Source organism: Onychomys torridus, chromosome 14 (genome assembly GCF_903995425.1).
Source record: "Onychomys torridus chromosome 14, mOncTor1.1, whole genome shotgun sequence".
In the NCBI taxonomy this organism is placed as follows: Eukaryota; Metazoa; Chordata; class Mammalia; order Rodentia; family Cricetidae; genus Onychomys; species Onychomys torridus.
In genome coordinates, this window is record NC_050456.1 from 79,534,843 (window position 1) to 79,551,844 (window position 17,002).

General features: G+C 57.2%; 1 protein-coding gene across 2 annotated transcripts in view; it reads left to right on the plus strand.

Moving 5' to 3' along the window:
- The first annotated feature begins 357 nt into the window (after positions 1 to 357).
- The window catches only part of Kif26a (kinesin family member 26A), a 38,305-nt gene continuing 21,660 nt past the window's right edge, over positions 358 to 17,002 (plus strand). Inside the window, exons 1-3 of one of the 2 annotated variants that reach the window (XM_036206046.1) lie at positions 358 to 528; positions 2,958 to 3,200; positions 13,836 to 14,261. In XM_036206046.1, the coding sequence (XP_036061939.1) occupies positions 391 to 528; positions 2,958 to 3,200; positions 13,836 to 14,261 (807 nt within the window). In that variant the 5' untranslated portion in view covers positions 358 to 390. Of the gene's footprint in view, positions 529 to 2,444; positions 2,644 to 2,957; positions 3,201 to 13,835; positions 14,262 to 17,002 lie in introns of those variants that run through there. The other variant, XM_036206047.1, reaches the window with a different exon arrangement.

Below are 17,002 nucleotides of genomic sequence, written 5' to 3' on the forward strand. Positions count from 1 at the left end.
GGAGCCCAACTTGATGGTGGTGCCCCTGCCACCTGATAAGGTTCTGGCTTCTTAGGGCACGGAAGGCCGTTAGGTGCGGACCTGCCGGGGTCTTGGTCCCCCGTTCTCCGATACACATCACTCCCCCAACTCGGGTCCGCATGTCCGGCTCGCCGCCGGAGCTGAGGGGGCGCTGTCGGCGCGGGCGGGCGGGGCTGGAGCGCGCGAGCGCGCGGCGCGGAGCAAGCGCAGGGCTGGGGGGCGCCGGCCGCCGAGGACTGGGGGCTTGGTGGGCGGCCTGCGCCGTGCGGGGCTCGGTGACGGCGGGCGCGCGGCCAGGGAGCGCGCGGGCGGGGTGGCGGCGGCGGCGGCGGGAGACGCTCGGGGCCGCTGCCCACGGTCCACTCCTCCATGGCGTTGCCGGGGTCCCCCGAGCCGCCCCGCGGCGCGCCCCGCAAGGTTCCAAGCCTGCTGGAGATGGGGGCGCTCTGCCTGGACTCGGACATCATCCTGGGTTTCACCAGTCACCTCCTGCGGCGGCGAGGCAAGGTGAGAGCTGGCGGGGCCCAGCTGGCAGCGGTGACGCTGTCCCGCGACTTTGCTGCGCAGCACCGAGAAAACGCGGCAGGTCCCGGGCGGAGTCCCGCACGTCGCACGGAGACCGCACTTTCCGGTGTTGGTGCGGCCTGATTCTTCCTCTCTAGTCCAGGCTGCGCTGGGACCCGAGCCTTGAGCAGCTGGGGGAGAGCGTAGCGCAGAGATCCCGGTTCTCACCTTGCAAGGATGGGGAGGAAAAGGCTAGGAGGGAGGTGATCTGAGTTTCTGAGGTGATTCCAGTTGCTTGGTACACCCCGGAGTCTTGCGGAGCTGTGTTTTTGTGTCCTCTGGGAACTCGAGTGTAGAGTATGCTTCCCGGAGAGCCGCGCTGGTGCATGGAAGTGAAGTTGCGGGTGTGGCCCATCACGAGCGCAGGGCCTGGGTTCCTTGTGGTGCTTCTGGGTGTGCGTGTGAAAAGAGAGAGAGAGAGAGAGAGAGAGAGAGAGAGAGAGAGAGAGAGAGAGAGTTGGGGGTCGATATAGATGTGTGAACCTCATGGGTCGCGGTTGTTTGTCTCAATGCCGGAGAGGGGCGGGGTGACGCTGTTTGCAGAGCTTGCAGGGATGGATTGGGGAGGGTGGTGCCTGAGGCTGCCCAGATCCCAGGGTGGGCCGTCGCCTGCCTGTCTTCTTTGCAAAGCTGAGAAGAGGAAGTAAAAGGCCTGGAGGCTTAGGGGCTGCAGAAAGTGGGGAGCCCGTTCCCATTTATTTATGACTCCTTTACTGACTCATTTAAGTCACAGATGACCTGGAAAACCGGATCACTCATCCTACTCTTGACCATCAGTGCGTAGGAGTGGAGGGCTAAGTAAGCAGGGTGAGGGTGGGGAGGGAAGGGGAGTTAAACGGAAAGGAGGGGTCTCTTGACAGACCCTATACTGTGCGAGGGTCTAACTGCTCTGGGAGTGCCTGGCCAGGGTCTTTCCTTGAATCATCCTGGCTCAGCTGTCCTAGGTCTCAGCCTAAAGCGAAAAGCTCTACAACGTTCTGAACGCGTGGTGTCCTGTGTCTCTGCGGCCTCGAACCATGTGCTCACATTGGCCGGCAGGTGGCGCCTGTGTCATGAAAAGCCCCGCCGCAGCGCCCATGTAGGGTTTCGGGCTGATCCCGAGCTGGGGTCTTAGCCCCCTGCGACCTCAGATGGCTGTGACATTTGGGGTCTGATTTAGGAGAGAGCAACTGGTCGCTGGGGAAGCGGGGAAGACCTCCGGGTCGGAGACAAACAGGCAATTAATTCCGGAGCTAACTTCCCATCTGCCAGGCCTGCTGACAACAGGTCCAGCACACCCCCAAGGCCAGCCGCACCGCTTCCTCCCGCATGCCAGGCGGCGCAGCGTGCAATCCACTTTCAGGCACACACGCGGCAGCCAAGATACTTCCAAACAGCTCCTAGCCGCACACTGCACTTCTTGAGAAGCAGACCCTCACCCACTCGAGACAGTGGTAGCCAAAGGGTGGTCAGCCACACTCGAAGTGCACTGGGTATGCTGGGGAAGCTGTAGGCTGGGATCCAGCCCCTTCCATCACCCCCCACCCCCACCTTCCTTGCTTATGCGACCCTGGGCAAAAGCTTCAGTTTTCCCGCCCGCAAAGTGGGTTAGGTGCTTCCCAGGAGGCGCGCATACCCCGTCGTCGCTCAGGAGGGACAGAGGCGCATGCGTGCGCGTAACTAGTGTCTCGGCGGCCCCCGCCGCCCCTCCCCCGTCAACACTCACCTAACAGGTTGGGGTCCTAGCAGTGGGCGGGGCCGCAAGGAGGAGCAGGACCCCCGCCCACCTGGCTCTGCTCAGTGTGGGGGCGGTGCTCTGGCGTCCCGCCCCCTTCCCTCCCTCTACGGGCCTTGGCCCGCCCCCCGCCCCCGCCCAGCCTGTCCCGGAGCAAGCCTGCCGCGGCCACAACGCTCTCTCTACCACTCGCCTTCTCAACCAACTTCAGAGCCGCAGGCCGGGCCATGGGGGTGCCCCCGGGACGGATCACGTAACCACTGCACCCCGAGAACCAACGCATTCCTTCTTGCGTCCGGGCCATGGTCGGCCGCGGAGCCTCCTTGTGTGCGGTGCAGCCCGCGGTACGCAAGACTGGGCAAGGAACGGGCAGCAGGGACCGGCGAGCACCGGGTTCAGAGCTCAAGACAACAAGGATGCTCGAGGGGGTGTGCGGCGCCCTCTAGGGGTGGGGCCTGGAGCGGAGCGCGGTGGGGGACCGGGCTAGGGCTTCTTGGCCTGGGACCTCTACGTTGCGCCCAGCACCCTAACTTTTGCAAGAGCTTGGCTTTAGGGGCGTGAGCGCCTGGGTCTGGAGTCGGCCGCGTGGAGTACTGCAGTGGCGCTGCCCAAAGGCTTGGGTTTACTGTTCTTTCTAACCCCACCCCACCCCCCGCAGGTAGCCGAGTGTGGCCCCGCTCGAGAGCCCCAGCCGCTTGAGGTATCTCCGCGCAAGAGGTTGCCCGCCGGGCTCGACCAAGACCCATGCAGCAGCCGCCCTGCTCCGGAGGGCGCCGGGGCCAGCGCAGAGCAGGGCCACTCGGCTGGTGGGGGCGGTTGGTGCCGCCACTGCCACACGAAGCTCGTGGAGCTCAAACGCCAGGCTTGGAAGCTGGTCAGCGGGCCCGGGACTCCCCTTCGGGTAAGTGAGTCCTCTTCTGGCCATGCCTCAGACAAGGCAAAGCTGGAACTTGGGAGAGTTTGGGGCTTGGGCTTGGAGTGTGGCGGATTCAACGTGGGCCCTCTTGTCTTATTTAGCTTCCCATTCTGCAAGAGTGTCTGTTGGTGCACTCCACGCTAGAGGGCTGCTGCTGCATGTCGTGGGGGGGGGGGTAGATTTATTTCCTAGGTACATATGTCCCATAGCGGGAGCCATACTGAGAGGCAGAGAAGGAGAAGACAGGGCTGGGCATGGTGTGGCACTTTGGGCACCTGGGCATTGGCATGCCTGGATACAGAGACCATATAAGGTGAGAGAGTGGGCCCCCTTCTGCAGCTGTGGGGGCCTTGCCCCACACTTGCCCAGCGTCTGTCATGGGCCTGTGTCCTGCCCTAGATCTCTGCTTCTTGGGCCTAGGCTTTCTGTGTGGGTAGTGACTGTTGAGCCTCTGGGTTTCCCAGGCTTCAGCCTGGCTGGCAAGTGCTGATGGGAGAGGAGTCTACTGGGCTTTCCGGCCTCGTCTTGCCAGGCATGTAAAGAGCAGGAGCATTGTTCCAGGGAACAATGGTCCCTGGAAGTGTGCAAGGCAGGGGTGTGGGGGGTCTCCACAGGAAGCTGCTCCTGACCTTCAGCCTTGGTGAAGGAGTCCCTGGGAAGCGTCTGAAATCCCCATCCAGTCCAAATACAGTCCTCCAAGCATTGAGACCCAGAGTTCCCTTTGGGCCAGGGCAGATGTGGTGAATGCCATTCAGGTGTGTCTGTTCTGGGCACCTCTCCCCTTCCTCCTGGCATTGTCTAGGGTGGGGATATGACAGCCTCTCAGGACGGGCTAGATCTGTGTGGGGTGTGACTGACCACAGGTGTTAGTGGCTTTTGTCGGTGGCAGCCAGCCTTTGATACACTCTGCACCCAAACAGCCTGGATCTTGGCCTTGAAAAAGCCGGAGAGCCTCCAGGATCCCAGAGAGGGCCCTGGGGATGTGTCCTGAGGCCCTTCAGGAAGCAAGCTGATAGAGGAGCTGAGATGTCTTCCCACTGTAGGAGTGGGCTTTGCCGTGTGCTGCTGCCCAGGCCCCAGGCCCCAGGCCCCAGGCCCCAGGCCCCAGGCCCCAGGCCCCAGGCCCCAGGCCCCAGGCCCCAGGCCCCAGGCTGACCAGCTACTGATGGGTGGAGTCGTAATAAAGAAAGCCACAGCCACAGCCGTGAACTAGTGGAGAGCCATCAATGGAGGTCTGTGGCCTCTTGTAGACACTGCTGTCCATCTCCAAGCTCCCAAGTAGGGCCTTGGATGCAAGCTGCTGCACTGTCAAGGTTTACTTGTCCTCGCCTGGGCCCAGTGGGCTGAGCCGGGCCCTGGCCAGGGCTTTGTGTGGCTTTGAGCCCCTCATCAACTGTGTGTTTCCTCTTGTCGTACAGGGTGGCCTCGATCTCCTCTGGGAATGCTATCTAACCTGTGGGGTGCTGTACCCAGGATAGGAAGGCTTTGCCATCCATTTCTCTCCAGAGAAAATTAAGAGCTCTGGGGCACAGGTGCTGTACCCACAGCCCAGGATTTCAATAGGTGCCCGTGGTGTATTATCAGCGTGGGCCAGGCCCTTCTCAGAGTCCACAGGGAGCTGCAACTGTAGCCCTCTATTAACCACTATGTGTACACACATGTGCATGCATGCGCACACATACATACACACATTCGCACAGGGTCTGTTTTTGAGGTGGGAAGAAGCCCACTGAAGGACAGATGGGGGGACACTTGTGATCATCACCTGTGGGTGGACTCCACTAGCTCTATTCTCCAAGGCCAACATGATGCTAAGAATTTAGGGTGGAAAGCTAGGATCCTCCGCAGGGACCACGTCTTAATTTTAGTCATGGGGCAAGGAACTCTCCCATGAGGACAGAGTTCTGCAGCTTATAGGGAAGTCTGCCTGAATCTCACAAATATCTCTGTGGTTCTTAGAGCAAGCAGGAGGCCTGCTAGGCTCTCACTGCTGGTCGGAGGTTGAAGCTGGGACCCTTAGAGTCCTTGGGGGTCCCTGTCTGATCTCAGTATTTAAGAGGCCTGTGGGGCCAAGGGGCAGCCTGGTGGCATGTTGCTCCCTAGCCATCCTGTGACTTTTGGCTTGTCCCCATTAACTTCTGGCCACCTCTCTGCTAGCAGACAGTTACGCTCTGGCAGGTTCGATGAGAACACTCAACTAAGTCTTCACCTCTGTTATACAAGACACCTTTGGCCTTCTTCACAGGTGCATAGAGCGGCATTGGGGTGAGCTGTGGCTCTGAGGTGGGCTCGAGGGTCACCCTCATCCTGGGCCTTTGGGTCATCATGTCTGTTGGATGCTACAGTTGGAACCCAGCTGGCTGTTTATGATACCCAGCCATCTTCCTGCTGTGGTCCCTTTAAGGCATTCCTGTCTGTGAGATCCACTTGGGGCTGTAGCACAGTGCCTTCCAGAAACCTGAGAGCCAAAGCCCAGGTCTTTCCTTTTTCTGCTATCTCAGTCCTCTAGCCCCATCTCGCTGTGTCTGCATCTGCTGCAGTGAAGTGGGGTCACAAAGTTCCGGCAGACCCCTTCCTTCATCTCTGTCCCAGTCCAGGTTCCACCCTCAAGAGGTCTCAGTCACATGGAAATGCTTGTTAAACAATGGAATGACCGGAATTTTCCTCTCGTACCTCGTGGGTGGTCGCCCTGTAAGCTGCTGGGCTGCATTCTGTCTGTGTGTCCCTAAGGTGATGCCCCCGGACCCCAGAGGAGGATGGTCCTTCTCCCTACAAAGGATGTCTCTTACTGTTGCTTAGGGCCATTCCATATGGTGCCTGGAGAGTTCTTCAGAGGTGGTGACTCTTCCTGGGCTAGTGACATTCTTTCGGACTGTCCATACTAGAGCTGAATTAATGATTCCCCAATGGGAAAATGATTGCCTCTCATTTAGGTCTTGCAGGGCCCCTGCTCATCCAGCCAGAGTTTCATTCCTATGGTCTCCTGAGACCCCTGTTCCTCTGCTGTGGCCTGTGCCTGCCTGAGTGGAGCAGTAAGCAAGGGCTGGGTCTCTTGGTGCCTGTTCCTCTCTAGTTCCCATTTCCATGCAGCCCAGGATGCATTGTCTTGGTTCTGGAGCCTCCACACCCACAGGAACCAGCCCATGAGGGTCAGTGTCTGGAGTCTTCCTGCCCTCCCTGAAGCTTGGCCTCAGTGGCTTGGTATGTGCTAATTTCATCATGACACCGTTTGTGGGCATGTCTTGGCCCTTTCTCACTGCGTCATCTTCTACTTGGAGAGAGGGGTGGGGGTCCTGCAGGGGCATGCATTCTCTGGCTGCACAGCTCCTAGCCCTGATTGTGTTGTGGCTTGTGGGGAGGTAAGACCGTGCTCCCCGACAACAGGTTGTGGCCTTGGGTGATCTAGGACTGAGGTTGGTTCCTCTGATTCGGAAGTTGCTCCCTGGGATAGCTAGCATTTCCCTCCACTCCTATGGGCTGCCATCTTCCTTGATTTTTGGAGCCAGGGCCGGTATGTGCCTGGGGCCTTTCAGGGTGGGGCCCTGGAGTCAGCACTGTTTCCCAGCTGAGCCCAGGTGTCAGCTAGGGAGGTGTGAGAGGGGCTGGTGCTCCCTGGGGCTGACTGGCATGGGATGAGGTGACTCAGCAGGGAGGTGACTACTCCAAGGCCTGACTGGAGGTACTCAGAGATCTGTGCTTCTAGGGTCCAAGTGGGGCCAGGAGGGTCCTGTTAGCTCCAGCCTTCCCCTCCAGTTCCTGGTTTGGCATCCCTGTTCCTCACGTGTGTCCTTTCACTCAGTGTGGAGCAATGAATACATCTATTACAGTGTCCGCCTTGCCTCTTTTGCTGGCCTGTGGTTTCAGGGAAGGACTTAGGTTTCAGGGTGTGATTCTTTGCCCTCTGAACTGCTGGGGCAGTGTTGGAATGTGCATGCCCAGGGTGCCCAGTACAAGCTTCGTGTCCTGAAGGTTGTGTGCATTGTACATGTCTTGCTCCAGGAAGGATGCCTTTCATACATGAAGCTAATAAGCAAGAACTGAGTAACCAATGTCCTCGCCGCCCTCTCCTGTGCGGTGGCAATAGCAGACTCCCCTGCTATTGGAGTGGGGGCTCAGTCAACCTGAAGGGCCTTGCAGTAGCTTGGAATAGGTAAGGTTTCCCAAAACCTCCCTCTGGTGTCCTGGAAGGACCTCGTAGGTGGAAGTCGGGGGAGCTGGTTCTTGTCTTAAATAGCAGTGAAGATCTTGCTCTCCTTCACTGTGGCCTGCCAGGAAGCTCACAGTAGATCTGTTCCGCTCCGGACAACTAACTTCATGGGACTGTTCTCTTAAGGGAAGTGATCATTCCTGTGTGTTCACGTTGGGCTGTATCTTAGTCACATCGTTTTGTTTTTAGTTTACATTGTGTAGCTCCTGGAAGCTACCACACAGTCTTTGTGCTCAAGGCCCCCGAGTAAGTGAGCAGGACCTCAAAGCCGAGCATGCCTTGGCCTGGCTTCACTGTTTATTTGGTTCACAGAATGGGGAACTTGAGCAGTGCAGGGCAAGTGGGCAAGACTGGCCTGGTCCTGTGGGTTCCTGCTGGCAGCCAGGTGGCTGGTCTGGTCTCTCTGCCTTGGCTGAGTTCAGTCTCTCCATTCCTACTGGAGTAAGCAATGGGCAAGAGGAGCCTGCTGCAGGAACCAGAGGCCTTCCTTTCCCCATCTGTTCCCACAAGGCCCGCAGAGGAGTCACCTTTGTACTTTCTGTTTGGAAACCCTTGCAGTGTCTTGATGCAGATGAATGTACTGTGTCCTCCAGGACTGTGTTTCTCAGATGTGAACCTCTGTGATCAGGAAGCTTAAGGCTGGTTGCTGGGCATCTGGTGCCCTGTGAGAGGCCCCCAAGCCTTGTCTTGTTCCTGCCCTGTGGTAGCATCCTGCTGGGAGAGGGGATGGGCGGGCTTTGCAGGTCACTGTGTTAGTGGATTTATAGTCCTGTGTGGCCCAGGGCCAGGCCTGGTGCTGGCTGGGTCTGGACTTAGATAGATGCTTCTACAAGCTGCTTGCTTTGACCTCTGACTCCGGCAGCAAGGTCAGCCCGAGCTGCCTCCTGTTTCCGGGCGGAGCGTGCCACGCTGGATCTTGTGTCAGGGGCCTGGACTGCTGGGTAGACTCTCTCCATCCTGTCGCCTCACCTAATGGCCTCAGCCCAGCTCCGCCTCCTGGCAGCCATGGATTCCTTCCTGTTGGTTTCATAGGCTCAGCCTGTGTGGAACCCCAGAGACTGTCCTAAAGCCAACTAACTCACTGTTTTTGTTTTTAGTGTAACCATAAGGCCTCTCTTTCTCTTGTCTGCCTCTCCTCCTTTTCTCCCTATGCCTGCTTCCACAGGAGGAAGCACCCAGAGGTCCAATTCTTGCTTCTTGATCCCAGACCAAGGAATCTGACAGGCATGAGGCAGGGGTGGGGCCCCTTAAAAGGTGGCCAGCCAGGAGAAGGGAAGAGGTGAGGCCTGGGAGTGGGGACCCTAGAGCTGCAGCTTCAGCTCTGCTGCTCAGGCCCCCGAGGTAATTGCCTCAGTTTCCCTGGTCTTCCTAAGGAGGGCATTTTCTCGGTGGAGGCCAGACAAGATGGTCACCTGTAGAGGTGGAATGGGAGGGCTCTGTCACATGGTGAGTGTTGGATTCTGGGTGATACCAGGGACCTAGCGTGCCCATCATTCTCTTCTGTGGGGTGATGGATGGGCAGAGAGGGGGCTAGTCCTGCCTGGCAGGAAGGTTGGGCTTGATGTTATGGCAGGGCATCTCTTAGGGGTCAGGACCCCTCCTTTTCTATAGGTACCCTAAGACCTGGTGAGGAGAAGAGCTTGTAGTGGGTCGAAAGGCCAGAGCACCTCGCCACACTCCTGGTTGTAGAGGCCAGGACCAGCGCGCAGGCTACAGATCTCTGAGCATGCAGGCACCTAGGCCACTTTTCCCGTGTAGTAAGGGAGGAGGTGGAGCAGGACACATAACTTGTTAAAGGCAGCAAAGCTGGCTGAGCCCCTCCCCTGCCTTCTCCTTCAGTCTTTGTCCTTGAGGGAAGGGCTGAGGGCCTGGAGGGCAGCTCTGGGCAGGTGTGGCCGGCTGCATCCAAAGAAGGTAAGATTCCAACCAGTAGGGATGGTGCAAGGGTAAGCAGGGGCTAGACATCATATCTATGAGAGAGGCCCGTCTGGAGCTCATGCAGAGACTAAGCTAGGTGGCAGACAGGGTTGGGAACCACCAGTAAGATGGCAGTTCTTCAGGGTGACCTGGATGGACAGAGCTGCACTCAAGCCCTGGGGCCATGGCTGGGGTTTGGGTTGTCCCTAGAAGTCTTTGTTGAGAGCTGTATGTGCCTACAGGAATGTGCCTGTGATCCAGTCCAGGACTCTCAGGCAGCTCCTGTTGGGGGAGGGTAAGGGGTGGAGCCCATCTGTAGTCACCTGCAGGCTGTGGCCTTTAGGAGTCAGCCCAGGGCCTGGGTAGAGGCAGGGGCCTGATTCAGAGTCTGTACACACCCCTTTCCAGCTGGTTATTGATGAGTTTCAGGTTCTTTGGTGCTCAGCTGTCTCCAGAGGCACCAGCAAGCACTACTGTAGCCCAGCTTCAGGAGGTGGTATACCCTAACCTGTTAGCCTCAGGGGATGCTTTGCTGCCTCATGGTCCAGTGGGGAAACTGAGGCATGGGGCTTTGTGCTTTGTCTAGTGACTACAGCCTCTGGTGTAGAATTAGTGGCCAGGACTCTGAGTCAGTATATATTTTCCGCCCTTTCAGGTGGGGTCCTGATTAGCCACTGTGTCCCCACAGCTTAGTGCCCCCCGGGTCTCTAACATCCTATGGGAATTCTTCATGGAGAACAGGGCAGCTATTGAGGGGGAGGGAGGCTCTCAATGAGTGGGTCTGTCCTGATCATCCAGCTGGGCTGTTCCTGGCACGGGGCTATGGGTGGCGTGCCGGTCAGTGCTGGGTGGGCTGGACTATATAGGTCGATAAGTTGGAGAACCCCGACCTGTAGTGAAGTGCCTGGGAGGGTGGGGATACCAGGGCAGCCTGGGTGTGCCTGCCAGTTTCCAGGCTGGAAAATTGAGCCCTGGACCACCCTGCCAGGCCGCACGAGACACAGGAATGTCCTTGACAGCGGGCCACTGGGAGTCCCTTCCTGGACCTGTTGTCAGCTCCGGAAACAGTTGCTGTACAGGGTCATAACCCAGAATGCTTTGTTTGGGAGGGAAGGCATGTTGAGGTAGCAAGCGCTGTAGTCATGGGGTCCTCATGCTTTCTTCCTCCCTCCCGTGTACTTGTGTGGCAGTGCAGTGGGGGGACACCAGGGCATTAGGCGTGCGGATGCCCTAAGCCTATTTGGCTTCTCATTGGCCCTGCCATGGGTGCAGGGATCCCCTTTGCAGAGATGAATGATTGGCAGGACTCAGAGAGGGTCTCACAGGGTAAGCTGAGGCACCTGATTCTGTGGCAGGAACTGGGAGCAGGCTCCTCTAATCTCCCAGTGGCTGGAGAAGGTCCAGTCTATTTCTCCTGACCCCTGGGTGAAGCTTGGCTGGTACTGAAGCCTGGGCACCCGCGTTCATTCTCACGGGAGGAAATGAAAGGATTACTTAAAGCAACTTACAGATCCCAGAAACAAAATAAAAGCCGAAAAGTCATCATTTTTAAACAGGGAGGTGCCCTAAAACCCGCCGCGTGATGGGTGGGTTGTGCACAGTGCTAAATTGAATCAAATTAAGAAAAATACTTTCCAAGCACAAGTAAAATATCTGTTTAATTAGACCATAAAGCGGAAATTAAAAGTAATATTTTGCAGTGGAGTAATTACTGTCTGTCTGAAAGCACTGGGTTTTGGAGGTAACAGGCTCAGTTGCTGGGGCTTGTGAGGTAAAATGCTGAACCTGGGCCCAGGGTCCCTGGGGGCTTGGGCTCTTGGACACTGTGAGCTATTGGTGAAATTATGAAGGCCACTCCACGTAGTTAAAAGGGAGGTTTATTTTGTGGGGTAACTTACAAATGAAGGGAGGCTACCCACTACAGTGAGCTGCTGAGGTGGCTGAGAAAAGAAGTCTGGTCATGGCAGAGAGGGTCCTGGCAGTTCCTCCTGAACTCACCCACCCCCCGTGTGCTGAGCTTCTCATAGCTAAAGGAAGTTCAAGCAAACGGGGTTTGCCGGTGGCTGCTGAGGGGGCAGGGGAATCTGGTGGCCTGCTGCAGGGCCTTTGTCTGGTCTGAGGGCCTTGCTGGGGACTGCAAGCATGTGTGGGGAGGGGCGGAGTGTAGGGAGGGACCTTCTCCAGAGCCCTGACTGCCGTGAGAAGCTGATCTCTGCTCTCCCAGCTGGTCCCCAAAACAAGGAGGTCTTGGGTCTCTCCGGAGTAGCCTGTGTGGTTCCGAATGACCCAGCTGCACAACACAGTGGTTTTGCTTTTTGTGGACCTCAGTACTGTGCCTGTCATTCCCACCCCACCTCTCCCCGCCCCCTGCAGCTTAGCGTGTTTGAGCAACTTGTCACCAAGGAGTCTGCTTCTCTCTCTTGTGTGTTTAGACTGAAAAGGTGGCCCTGGCTTTTAGCTAGGCCCAACTATCAGTTTCTTCCCTGGGGACTGGGGTGGTGAGGGACCAAAACTCAGACTTGGCTGCTTGTCCCCCAACCTGGGTCTTGGCCTAGGGTTCTGGCCCACTAGGGCCAGTTGTTGGGGACAAGGTACCTTGTCCAAGGTGTCAGGTGCTGACTGCACAGCTGAGCAGTGGGGACCTGAACATGATGGTCCACCCCATTTCCACCTCTGGATCCTGCCCAGTGCCTGGATGCACCTCTTCTGGCCCTGACAGCGGCCAGGCCTCTCCTCCACTCTCTGCCTAGCTGTGTTGGTGGGGTTAGTGTGCTCCCTTCCCCTCTGCCCTGGCCTCTGTTCGGGGGGTGAAGGGGATTGTCTCAGAGACTGTGGCCCCTGAGGCAGATAGAGGCCTCTAGGCCTGTTCAGAGGGCCCAGAACAAAGGGTAGCAGGGCCTGGACTCTAGGCTGGAGCTAGGGCTGGGCGGCCCCTTTCAAGCTGAGCTAATGGCCGCCACAGGCCACACTTCCTTCCCTTTGCAGCCTCCTGCTGAGTGGAAAATTAGTGCTTGAGAGGCAGACTGGAAACAGGCCTGGCCACCCTCGGCCTGGGGCTGGGTCATTGGCTGGGATCACCCCACCCCTACCCCCACCCTCTTTTCATCTCTAGGGGCCTCTGTTGCCCCTGCAGGGCTCCCTGTAGGCTTGAGCCTGGTGAATTCCAGGGGCATCAGCTAATGGGGACCTGCTCTGCCAGGCACTTCTCAGCCTGGAAACTATCCAGAATTTACGGAGTCGGCCATAAATCAGGCAGCTGGCATGATGCTGGGTCTGGCAGGGGTCACTCTTTGATCTGTCTTGGGCTCTGGGTGGAAATGGGGCCAAGGGATAAAGTAGTCCTGACAGTCCCTTTGCCTCTCACTGTGTTGGCTGCCTAGGCCACAGCCTTCAGCACTTTGAACCTCCTGGGCCTTGTGGGCACAGGTGACCGGCCCCCTGCGGCACACTCGGGGTGGGGGGGGGGACGGGACGGACATGCCTTTCTGGGATAAATGAGACGCTTTTGTGGGGTGGCTGACCTCAGCCCCCTAGTCTGAGAAATGGGTATATCTGGGGAGGCTGTGGTGATGGCTGTGTTAGAGTCAGTTTTTTCGAGGAAACCCTTGGGACCTGGGGGCTGTGTGGCCAGTTTAGTATAAGGAACCGCCTGAATTGGGGCAGAAGGGAGCCAGAGCTGGAGCTGATGAGGTGGACTGCTGTGAAATGACCCTGGGCTCTGACCCAGGTGACAGTTATAGGCAGGCTGGGCTGATGATGTTTGTTGAAGGGCCTATAATGCTTGGCTGGCCCAGGAGAGCTCAGGGTGAATGTTTTGCCTCTGATGAGGTCACTCTGAGACCAGCTCATCCCCAGGCTCTCAGTGGGAGGGGTATCCCCATAGAGGGTGGTGTGTCTCTTCTGAGATGTAATGCCCCCTTTGGGTGGGGATCTTATCCTCTTGACTTACAGCCTGCTTGAGATCCCTGGGCACCCCTAGCTGGAGACAGTGAGCCATGCTGTCCCAGCTGCTGTCAGGGGCAGGGATGACCACTTCACTCTGGAGACGTTGCCAAGTGACCTATCCACAGTAGTACCCTATTTCATTGTGCTCCCAGGCTCTACCAAGGCTGGCTGGCAGCTGCAAAGACAAGATAGGGTCTGAGCCCTGGCCCCAAAGAAAGCTCAGGAAGGGAGCCCTGGGGGCCACTTCTTGCTAGCCTCCTGCCAGGCTCTGGACCAGTGCTTTTACCCACAAGCTGGTTGTCAGGGAGCTACAAATGCATCTTATTAGCCGTGAACCAGCGTGGTTAATGATGGTGAGGCGGTGGGTTGGCTGTCAAGGGCACAGGGAACCTCCTATTAACTCTGATAATTATCTTCCTGCTGGGCTCATGTGGTTGAAATAGTTTGGGCCATAATAATGTTATGGATGGTGTTGCACTGGCTACATCATGAGCTAGGGGAGTGGGCTCCCTGTGGACCAGGATGCTGACTGCTGCCCCTTGCTGTCCCAGGATCCTTGCCTCTCTACTCTGCTTCTTGACAAGCTCCCAGCTTCTGGGGTTCAGCCAGCGTGCCGCCCTGACGCCGAGAGACGCTGTGATATATGCACCACGCACCTCCACCAGCTCACTCGGGAAGCCCTGCGCCTGTTACAGACTCCCGCCAGCCACGAGGACCCCGATGCTCCCCGAGGAGGCCTTGCGGCTCCCAGCCCTAGGGACCCACCTGGACCAGTGGGCCTCACAGGGAGGCAGCCCCCTGTGGGACCTGACAGGAGGAAGGCAACAGCTTGGCCAACTGGCCCCAGCGTCCAGGTGTCCGTGGCACCAGCAGGCCTTGGGGGAGCACTGAGCACGGTTACCATCCAGGCCCAGCAGTGCCTTGAGGGTGTGTGGAGCCTCTCCAGGGTCAACAGCTTCTTGCCGCCCACCTGCCTGGTGAGTGCTCTGCGTAGGTGGGCTACTGGATCCCAACTGACTTCCTTTTGGGCTCCTGACCACATCTGGGTGCTAGGCAATTCAAACCCAGGAAGGTTGGGGATGCTTTTGGCTAGCTTGCCTCTCAGATCATCTGATGCTGTGGGCTGAGGGAGGAACCCAAGGTCTCCTGGGATGACCTCATCTGGGCTTGGGTTTAGAGAGACATCTTCCGTTGAGACGCTTCCATAGCAGGCTGTCCTCAGGGGCATAGATTGGGTGACATAGACCTGCCCCGTGGACAGCTGACAGAACCTGGAATACAGTGAGGCCCACAGTTGCTGGCACTGATGTTTATAGGTTGAAGGATGTCCTCTAAGCCTTCCCTCTTGCCAGAGAGCCCTAGGAGGGCCTGACTCCCCTTAATCCAGCCCTAAAGCCCCTGACCAGGAGTAGTTGTCTGGGGCATTGCCTGGGTGGGTGCTTCTCATTGTCTTTCTTGGAGTCTCTCAACAACCCCAGAGCCACTGGGCAATGTTGGTACAAGCTCCATGTCCCCAGCTTTCCACCTGGTTCAAGGAATCCCAGGGTAGGAGTTAAGAGAGCAGTGCCCTTGGCCTACAGGTGTTCCCAGGTGCTGGAAGGTGGGGCTTGGATTTAGGGAGTATACGAGGTTATCTCTGGGCCCTGGAGAAGGCCTAACACCACAAGGGCACAGGCAGCACTCTACATGAGCCCTGCTTGACTTAGCCCTTCTCCAGGGGCACCATGCTGAGGGCACAGCCACCTGCCCCTTGAGGACGCTAGCAGGGAGGGCAGTGTACTTTGCTCTGTTGGTCTGAGTTCCCCTGGTGACCATAGTGGGAGGATCCTCTGGGCAGGGAAGGTGTAAACAGATCTACCAGAAATGAGGTACTGGTAGATTAGGGGGGAGAGGCAGGAGGTGAAAAGGGAATGCTGCTGTGGATCATGTGTGCATGGCTACATGGAGACGTCCCCCTCCCTGGAGTTCTGATGATAGAGGATCTGTGGGTGTTTCCAAGGAATCGTGCTTCTGTGGTACAGTTTCAGGTATGCATTCCAGGCACACAGCAGCCAACCAATCATGCCTGGGAAGTTTGCTGAGTCTCTGGTGTGGGCTGGTAGGCTCTGTGTAGCATTTCAAGGAGACAGGCTGAGGGACCCCAGAGCCAATGGGCAATGTTGATACAAGCTCCTATGTAAGGAAGACACCTCCCGTTTCTGACTGTAGGCCTCTCTGAGGTAGGTAAAACTTGCTGGCTGGACTTTGCTCTTGGATGTGGTGTGTGCTGAGAATTCTGCCCAAGCTGGAGCTGGTCTCTGGAGTTCGTTTGGGGGCTGGTCTTTTGAGGCCATCTATCCTTAGAGTTGGAGAGCCTTGTTGATCATGGCCCAGCACTCTTCCCGTTACCATACTGAGGGAGGTTAGCTGCTCTGTCCTCCTGAGACTTTGAGCCAACAGCTGGGCTGCCTGAGGAATGGGGAACAGAACCCAGGCGTAGGGTGCAGATGCTACTGGCTCTCAGGTGAATTAATTAATTCTTGGCATTGAGCTGGACCCTAAAGGAGAGCTCAGGTGATGTGTTCAGACCTAAGACACTGGTCCAAAGGGCTCTGGGTGGCCGCACTGATTGACTGGCCTTAGGTCTGAGCAGACATTGAGCAAGACTCACGTTGATGGTCTTCATGCTTTGGTGTGGTGATGAGGGCTGGGGAGGATGCTGGGAGGGCCTTTAGTTAGGGAAGCCTGACTGGGGCCTGCAGTGCCATAAAATGTGGACAGTTGAGGCTCCCACTCCTCATTTCATGTGCACATTGATTGTGTTTGGGAAGGTGGGAATGGATTTATAATTAGAGAACAGACCTGGCAATCAATAGGGAGATTATTAGAACCATAAACAGGACTTTAGGCCGCAGATGAGGCAATGTCCCCCGAAGCAGGGCATCAATTGCTGATGAACAAGGGCCGCCTGGGCGCTCTGGTATTAAACACTTCTAGAGAGATGCATTGTGAATCTGTCACAGATGGTCAGTGGCCTGAGAGGGTTGATTAGGTGGATTGGTTCCCACAGGTGGGAAAGGCAGCCTGGCTTCCATGATACTGGAATGAGGAGTCTGGGCCAGGTCTGGGTCCCATGGGCACTTTCATTTTGGCTGAGGTCAGCAGTAGAGGCTGAGGAAAAGTGGTTGACACTGGCTGGACAGTTGGTCCTTAGCGGGCATGGTATGACCTGTCTTCATGAACTCTCTGGAGCCACAGACAAGGCCTGGAACATTCTAGGTGCTGTGGCTGAGAGCTGCCCTGGTCCCTCTACTTGGGTGTTACTGTGGTACAGCTTCCCTCATGGCCCCAAGTTCTGTTGGAGCGAGGAGCTATGGGCCTACATGGTTTTAACCCAAACCACAGCCACATCTCATTTGGGTTTGAGGAGTCTGCCATGACAGGCTGTCCTCAGGGCACAGCTCGGGTGACATAAACTTGTCCCATGGATGGATGACAGAGCCTGGAGTACACTGTGGGGCACTGACATTTACATGTTGAAGGATGACCTCCAAAGGTCCCCTCCCACCAGGGAGCCCTGTGAGGGCCTGGCTCCCCGTAACCCTTGATCAAAGGGGAGCCCTTTCCATTTTGCCTATGGAGCATCCAGCCATTGCTCTGGAGCTCCCAGGGGACTGTCCCTACTAGTCTCTCTAGACCACAGGTTCTCAACCTGTGGGTCACGACCTCTTTAAGGTCG